Below are 9434 nucleotides of genomic sequence, written 5' to 3' on the forward strand. Positions count from 1 at the left end.
AGTATTCAATATCCGATAGGAATGATCATCAGACGTAATGACACAATTTTAAATTATCATTATTAAATATAATATTTTCTTGAATAAAAATATAACGTCTTAAAAATAAAAAAAAATTATTGATATCTATTGTCTGACAAAATAAAAATAAAATAATACAAAACAATAAAAAAAAATAGATCGAGAGAAAACCAGGAAGATAAAGCCTTCTTGCGCAAGTTAGCAAAATGACAACTTCTCCTCTGCTTTTTTTTTTTTCTCTCTTTTACGATGAGTCAATTAAATTGTCTTTCGGATAATAATTTAATTTTATTAATTAAAATATTTTTAAAAAAATAATAAAAAAATATATCTAATGTATAAGAAATAACATAATGTTGATTAGATGAGTTTACTTAAAAGAGAAGATAATATTATTAAAAAAAATAATATAAAATAATTTAAATTATTTTTATTATTAAATTTAAACATTTATTTAAAATTAATGAATGTAAAATAAAACTCTATTTTTAAATTTCTTAGATGTTTAAAAAAATACTCCACTTTGCATAAATAAACGGATTCTTGATTAAATTTTGAAAATTATTTTTCAAAATTACAATTTGTAAAACTACTATATGTAATTAGGGAAACTCTATATTTCAATTTTCTTAAAAATAAAAAGGAAACAATTGGTAGAAAATTATACCATTTTTCCAAATATGGGACAGCTATCAAATATTCTTCAAACTCCTAAGAATAAGTGCCATATATTGGCTAAGAGAATGAGTCCTTTTATCCAAAATTGTGTAAAACGGATACATAAAAAAAAAAACTATATATATGTATATATAGAGAGGATTGATGCTCAAATTCTTTAAAAGAGTTTGAAATTTTTAGATATTAGAGAGAGATCAGACGACTAGTAGATGGTCTAGCAAATGATCAGAAGTGTAACAAGGTGTTACGACCTGTTAACAAGGTGTTACGACCTGTTAACAATGTGTTTTACTGAAGGGTCGACCTGCCTGATGGAAGCAAGGCAGGCTTGATGAGAGAAAGGCAAGAGCGCTCGGGATACTCGTAGGGCTAGTAGAGTCCGGACACTTGTCAAGGCAAGCTAATTGTCCAGGAGAGCTCGGATGCTCAAAAGATTGTAAGGCAATGAGGAAAGCTCAGAGACTCGAAGACTCATTAAGACTTGAGAACTCGGAAGTCTAGAAGGTTGGTGGGCGAGACTAGCCCAGAAGCCTGAGGACTCACGAGGGCAAGAGTAGTCCGGATGCCGAAGTTCAAAATGCCCTGAAGCTTAGAATGCACGGATTTCTCAAAGAGCTCGGAAGGTCTGAGAGAATTAAAAGAAACGACGACATTTTGTTTTCCCCCCTTCTTTTAAAAGAATTGAGTGTTTTTTAGTTTGCTATTTAAAGAGTATACATCTCTCTGTTTTATGTGTGAGAAAATGTGAAAAGTGCGCAAAGTGAAAAGCATTGTGATTATTATTTTTCACTGTCATTGTTGATTTGTAATTGATCAGTCCAAATTTAGACAATTTTATCATATTGTTATTAATGTTAATTTACACTTTTTCTGCCTAATTTTATAGTTTTGATCTTATTTTGTAGAAAATGGTGTAAAATGATAATTTGGAGAAAATGCTCTTAAAACTGCCTAAAATAGGATGAAGGTAAACAAATTGTTTGACCAATTCAAGTTGCAGCTGAAGTGAAACTAAATAAGGAAAGTGCAGTAGTGAAGCTAAATAAGGAAAGTGCAGAAATGAAGCTAAATAAGGAAAATGCAATAGTGAAGGCAAATAAGAAAAGAACATTCAGCAGAGTAATTTGAAATTCAAATTTCAAATCTTCAAGAGCATTCAAAATTCAGCTTATTTAAGAAGCCAAATCTCAAGAAGATACACTTTCTTTTGAAGCATTCAAAATTCAAAAGAGGACATTCAAAATTTAAAATTCAAAAGAAGGCTCCACCTCACAAGAAAACTTAGGGCAACACCTTCAGCCTATAAAATACCCCACAAAGGAGTCGAACCGCCTCACTCTTCTTCTCCTTCCAAGGCCGCCAGCCACCTCTCTCCTTTTTTCTTTTTTTATTTTTTGGTTTTGTTTCAGTCATGAGTGGCTGAAACCCTTTTTTCTAGTTGAAAATTGGTGAAACTTTAGTTGTTTTATGGATTGGGAGATCTGAACATATATTGTTTATCTTTTGTTTTTCAATATTTATGCAATTTCATACTTAATTCCATTATTGATTTATGGTTTAGATCAATAGAGCCAATTGATTCTTGATTGCAAGGCAATAATTTGTTAGTTTGGATAGCTTTAAGTCCGTAATTGTTTGGATTATTCAAACATAAGTAACTCTTGGTGTAAAAACTAAGGAAATTGCACGATCTAGCAATATCACAATGCGTTTGGATAGCTATAATTACGCCTCCCTATTTCTTAATGCAATTTATAGTTGTTAGATGCCAAAGGCTAAAGGACTTTTCTTGACAACTTATTGATTAGTGATTAATTAGAGGACATTCCCTAATTGATTTATACTTAAGGATGGATATGGTAGTGAGAAGCGTCTTCCATCTCCATAACTAATTTATTGAATCAAACCAAGGAATTTAAGTATCAATGATCAATCCCAACAATTGAAATGGATCCAATTTTTCAACTAAAGCCTTTCTCATTATTAAATTTCTTTACTTTGATTATCTATTTTACTTTATTGCTTTAAGTATTAGTTAATTCATCAATCTCAAAACCTCTTTTTATTTTACTTTCAGTTTATTTACTTGATCTTGATAAGGAAAATAGATAAGTATCAATTCCCTGTGGATTCAATCATTTTACCACCATTTACAATTATAAAATTATTGATAATTAAAAAGGTTATTTTTGACCGGTTTCGACAACCGTACAGTCAGTAATCAAGTTTGTGCTCATGTATAGTTGTTCTCTTTCTATAACTTTTCGTGAATAAAAGATTTCCTCTTCCGAGATATATGATGATTCTCTCAAAAGATCGATCTGAACTCATAAAATTCTTTGTATTTTCTTTTTTTATGTTTTATTTTTAATTTTTTTATTTTCTGTTACGTTACTCATTAGAAATTGGTATTATGGTATCAGAGTAACTATATATATATGCTCTTGTAAATTGAAAAAAATACAAATAAAATTATTTGCTATAAATAATGAGTTTAAATAATCTATTTATTAATTTAAATTAAGAGAAAATAAGGAATATGAGTATTAGCTTAAAGTCACTGATTATATATACAGATTGGGTTAATTTTTTTTTTTCATTAAATAATTTATTTTATACATGATTAATAGCTAAAAGAATTAATATTTATCGAGCTCACTTATTTAAAAAAAAAATTAAATGCTATTTTCCAGCTAATTGCAAGAGAATCATAATACAAATACAAAAATAGTGACAATTCTTAGGGGCATGATCAAGTTGACAATTCAATTCATGCACTTGGGAGTAGAAGAAGCCATCAAATCAAAGCTTTGAACGAGTCTTGTGGGATGTTTAATGTTTTAATTTACTCTTCAAAAACAAATCAATTAATAATTAATTAATTAATCAATCATCATCTAATCCTTTTATTCAAACCCAAGTGTTTTGGGTCTAAATGGAAGCCATTGAAAGGTGCATGAACAGAGGAAAGAGCTCAGCCACTAACCACCACCGATCTCCATATCATGAATAGCACAAGTGTGGGGAAGAGTGTATCCCTCCAAACGACACATTTTCATTTGATTTAACATATTAACATATAGTTTTGAAAATAACCCATTTCAAGATTTTAGCTTTAGCTTTGGCCTTTTGGGACACAATTATTTTTTGTGTCTAGTTTTTAGAGGCTTGATTTGTATTTGTACCCTTTGATTAGTTGCATCCCACGCCCTAAATTCATGCACTTAACATAGCTTGATATGGTCTTATCAATATATATATATTTTTTAAATATATTCTATTATAATTTTATATAAAATACAAATAAAACTTTCTCTAAAAGATTGTTTTTCTCTTTCCATTTCAACTTGTGGCAATAACTTCTTGAAGGCTGTAGAATATCACTTTCTCCTTTGAATTAAATATATTTTTAGTATGTTAGTAGTTTATTGTTCTGAATTTTCGCAATTTCTGTGATATCGGCGCACTCACCTCAGCGCTGATATCTAACGATAGATAGTTAAGCGGCAGTCAAACTTTTTAATTTATCAAGTTTTCGGTCGTACACTTTTCTTTTCGTATTCTTGGGATTTAATTACTCCATGTTGCAAGTTGCAAGTTGTACTTTTTGGCATTTTTTTCCTTCAGTTCATATATATTCTTTTGTTGTCATTTTAACACAATTTAGCAAATTACACTGTTTTCATTAACTAGTCCAAGTCAACATAACAAATTTTCTTATAAAAAAATATCACTTTCTCCTTTGAATTAAATATGCTTTTGATGGGTTGTGATTTGTTGTTCTAAATTCTCGTAATTTCTGTAATATCGGCGCACTTACCTGCGCTGATATCTGATGATAAATAGTTAAGTAGTAGTCAAACTTTTTAATTCGCTAAGTTTTTAGTTGCATATTTTTCTTTTCGTATTCTTGGGATTTAATTACTCCCATGTTGCAAGTCGCAAGTTGCACTTTTTGGCATTTTTTCTTTTTAGTTCATATATCTTCTTTTGTTGTCATTTTAACACAATTTGGCAAATTACACTGTTTTCATTAACTAGCCCAGGTCAACACAACAAATTTTCTTATAAAAAAATATCACTTTCTCCTTTGAATTAAATATGTTTTTGATGGATTGTGGTTTGTTGTTTTGAATTCTCGTAATTTCTGTAATATCGGCGCACTCACTTCAGCGCTGATATATGATGATAAATAGTTAAATAGTAGTCAAACTTTTTAATTTACTAAGTTTTTAGTTACATATTTTCCTTTTCGTATTCTTGGAATTTAATTATTCCCATGTTGCAAGTCGCAAGTTGCACTTCTTGACATTTTTTCTTTTTAATTCATATATTTTTTTTTATTGTCATTTTAACACAATTTAACAAATTACACTGCTTTCATTAACTAGTCCACGTGAACGCAACAAATTTTCTTATAAAAAAACATATAGCTCTAATTAATGGCAACAAATAAAAATGAAGAGATTGGATTTTGCAATTAATGTCGGTCAAGATTAGGATGTGAGCAGAAGGTGGTGGGGCTTTGTGTTGCAAACCCTCACATCATTGTTTAAATTTTGATGTCATGCAACCTACAAGCAGGGAACATGATTGGATTTTCATCACAAACTTATCCCTCCAATACATAATAACTTAAATTTCATAAAAATTATAACATCCGATTTTCTAACATACACTATTTTATCCCAACATGAAAAAAAAAAAAAAAAAAATCAGATTCCCAATTTCTATGCATATTGCACAAAATCATATGGTGATTAAAATCCTCCAATACAGTCTAGGTTTAGTTAATTTCTTCACTTGCTTTGTATATAATCCCTTCATTTGCTAACATGATATTACAAAAGTATTTGTATTTTTTTTATTATGAAATAAATATATATTTGCAATTTACTATAAAATAATTAAATTCAATTAATTCATTTCTATTTATATAAAAAATCTCCTTTATTCAGAATAAGTTTTAAAATAATAAAATTGAATTATATTCTTTTATTTTAAATAAATTAATAATAAATTCAAATTATTTATTTCCTTTTATCATTCTTTGTTATTCTAAACTAACATAAATTATAATTGAAAATTTTTAAAGAATGAAATATTTAATAAACCAGATAGCAAATTAAAAATCCTTAACTATTAATGATTAATTATAAATATTAAATTATTCCAAGCGTTAATTTATTTACATTACTAAATTAAATATTTATATCTATATTTATATTATATATAAAAATAGAAAGAGAGAAATAATAGAATTACCTAAAATGTTTGTAGCTCATAAATTACAGATTTTTTTGTTTATTTTGGTTAACTAATAGATATTATAACTTATTTTCATTAAGCTTATTGATTTTTATGATCAAAATTCAATTTTGATAAAAAATTAATTAAAAAATAAAATTTAATTATGTTCTATATATTAATAAATAAAAATATATTATTATATTTATAAATCAATTTATTGTCTACTAATATATTATTAATTTAATTAACTTGTACTATGATTTTAATCACTATAATTAATAAGATTATTTTGTACATAAGCTATCATATATTTATTTTTAAAAAATATTTAAATTTACTTTTTTTAATCAATTAATCTTATTTATATATAACATATGTTTAAATTTTTTATTAATTAACTAATACTTTATTCATTTTATAATTTTTATTTACGTATTTTTAAAAAATAATTTCTTATTAACTTTCTAAGTATATCGACTTGAAAAATATTAAATTTTATTAAATATTAAGAGATATTTTAAATATTTATTTAAAAAATAATAATTAATGAGATATTATTTTAAAAATAAAATAAAATAAAATAAAATTATAATGATTAATTATATGTTATTATAAATAAAAAATAAATAATAATTTTAAAATAATAAAAAAATTAAAATAAATAAAAATTATGAAACAAAGAATTTATAATAGAAAAAAGTTATTATTAATTCAATTTTTTTTAATTTTAATATTTACGTTTTATATTTCATCTTTCAAAATTTTCCATTGTAAATTAATGATATATTATATAGGTAAAATAAAATCTTAAATTTTTAATAGGCTAAATATTTAATAAGACTATTATTTTTATTGTTATAATAATATTATTTTATTATTATATCATATTAGATGATGTTATTTATATATTTTTATAACTTTTATTTATCAAAATTATCAATGTCTCAAGGTACTTTCATATTATTTATATATTTAATTAATTTGTCCTAAAAAAGGTTTTTCTAGACACACACGTGTATATATATATATATATTTTACTTTATTACTAAAAATACTATATTATAAATAAAATATAAATTCGTATTATTCTATTTTAATTTTGGATGAAATAATTAAATATTAAAATAAAAAGAAAAAGGAAAATATGAGATGCACGAAAAATTGGATATGTTTGGATGATTTCTAGTGAAAGTAAATGATCAAACAAATTTTTAAATTTTTCAAAATAAATAAATGGCCCAATATATAATAATGTATTATATATCATCATGAGTAGGACCATCTTCACGTGAAGGCCACGCCCATCCATCAAATATTTAATTAGCCGCCTCTCCCTCTCTTCCAATTGCTATGCAATCCTTCCCCTTATGTGCTTTGGGGTCCTTAAAGGACTTTTTTTGTACTATAAAAAGACCAACTTCCCAACCAATTTCCACTCATCAATCGCTTTTCCAATTTCCCAGCTCTCATGGATTTCTTCCACTCCCAAGCCCAACACAAACATCCTCCAAAAAATGGCAGCAGGAGGAGGCTAACCCAGGACCAAGTGAGGCTCCTAGAGAGGACCTTCATCGCCAACAAGAAGCTTGAGCCTGAGCTCAAGCTCGCACTAGCAAATCAACTCGGTGTGCCTCCAAGGCAAGTTGCCATTTGGTACCAGAACAAGAGAGCTAGATGGAAGACACAAAGCTTGGAGCTTGACTACAATACTGTCCAAGTTAAGCTAGAAAATGCGTTGGCTGAAAAAAAGAGATTGGAGAAAGAAGTTATGCAGCTTAGAGATGAGCTGAGCAAGGCTCGAGAAATGATGTTTGCTTGCAATCAAGGAATAATTCCTTCTCATCCATCTCATCATTTTCATCCTCTTCTTCCTCCTCAACCTCCTCTTAATGTTTCCTGCAACTCTTCTTGTGATGATGGAGGTGGTGGCTCTAGCTTGCATGAAGATATCAATGGTGAGGTTTTGCAATTCGATGAGCTTTATGCCTGTTTGATTAGTCCTGGATGTGGAGGATCAACCTGGGCTTGATGGGTATGTGTTCCAAATAAAACTACGTACTGTTCGTCTGTAGAAAATCACATGTTCCTGGGGCCACGCACGGGCGTGTAGGAGACTGCTTGGAACTGAAGCACCTTCCCAGATTTTGGATGGATACTTGAAGAAATTAGTATTTATATTAATTTAGGAAGAGTTAATTATGTTATTGACGGTTGTGGATCTTAATTAATGGTTATTGATATTAATTTTAGAACAAATAAGGACTGTGTAAATATTTAAATCCTGACAACTTTCTTTTATATATATAGAGTGAGTCAAGTCTCTGATGTAATGCAATCAATTCATGGTGGATGAATATGGTGGTATTGGCTTGTTTTTTCAACTCACAATCATCTTTTGTTGTTCCCTTTCTATTTATAAATGAAATAAGCAAGTGGACTATTGGCTTGGGTGCTTCTCAATCAGTCACCGTATGTTAACATGCTTCATTGCCAAACAAATCTTGTTTTTTTTTTTTTCAGCCACTTGCCTGATATATAAAGCTAATTTGGTCTGGTGGGGAGAGGGGAATTAATGGAATGAACATGATTCTATAACTTCACATCAATTTGACTTGTATGGAGTTCTACTTTGACCAAATGGACACTTAACTTTATAATTGTTCATAATTTTTTATCATCTGTACTTCAAATTCTTAATTAAAATTTTCTTTTTTTCAGAATGAGAAGTATATGCTTGTCTTCATGCGCTGCAAGTTAACTATGGGTATCAATTAAATCTCATTTTATCGTTAACCGGTCTGAATTTTCTATATTTAGCCAACTAAATTTTATTTCGATACTGACAATATCTGAATTTATGAGAATTTATTAAAGACCATCACATATGTGATTTTTAAATTTTAGTACAACTTGCAATTATGTAATTTTTTAGTGAATTGAAAATTTCATCATATTTATTATTGTGCCATTTTTTTCTTTAAACTTCATTAATTAAGGATACGATATCACAACGGTGGTAGTATCTGAACCTAACTACTTATACATTATTTATAGAAATTTGGATTGACTCAATTTATTTTATATATGAATCAAGTGAGTTTAAATTTTTAGGGTTTGTAATTTATTGAACTTTTATCTCTGCGAGCCTTTGAAAAAAAATAAAAACATAGGAAGAGGATATTGCAATGACAAGTACCAGTCTAGCCTTAAGAATATCATTTGCCCACTAAGTGGAAAACCTGTTGATGAATTAGCAGAGCCAGTTCGCAGCTAGTGAGTGTTTTGCTTGAAGTTTATGAAAAATATATTTTCAGCATAATACAAGTAATTAAATTTTATGGTAAATAAAAATAATTCGTTATACCAAAGTTTAAAAAATTTATCGATTTAAAAAATATATCAAAATTTATACGGTATAAGTATTATCTAATTATAATTTTGCTTATTATATACCTTCATAGTATAAATCCTATTATTTAAAAAAA

The 9434-nt window shown here is 27.6% G+C and overlaps 1 protein-coding gene across 1 annotated transcript; it reads left to right on the forward strand.

Annotated features, from left to right (window-relative positions):
* The first annotated feature begins 7323 nt into the window (after nt 1-7323).
* On the forward strand, nt 7324-8426 carry LOC110602568 (homeobox-leucine zipper protein ATHB-52). The gene has a single exon (XM_021740117.2). It carries the CDS (start codon nt 7418-7420, stop codon nt 7976-7978), a length of 561 nt encoding a protein of 186 aa, XP_021595809.1. The 5' UTR covers nt 7324-7417; the 3' UTR covers nt 7979-8426.
* The last annotated feature ends 1008 nt before the right edge of the window (nt 8427-9434 follow it).

The sequence above is a fragment of the Manihot esculenta genome, chromosome 15, assembly GCF_001659605.2.
Source record: "Manihot esculenta cultivar AM560-2 chromosome 15, M.esculenta_v8, whole genome shotgun sequence".
Classification (NCBI taxonomy): Eukaryota; Viridiplantae; Streptophyta; class Magnoliopsida; order Malpighiales; family Euphorbiaceae; genus Manihot; species Manihot esculenta.

Bases quoted from the DNA above. Each gene is read 5' to 3' on its own strand.
- LOC110602568 (XM_021740117.2), top strand. From the start codon at position 7,418: ATGGATTTCTTCCACTCCCAAGCCCAACACAAACATCCTCCAAAAAAT.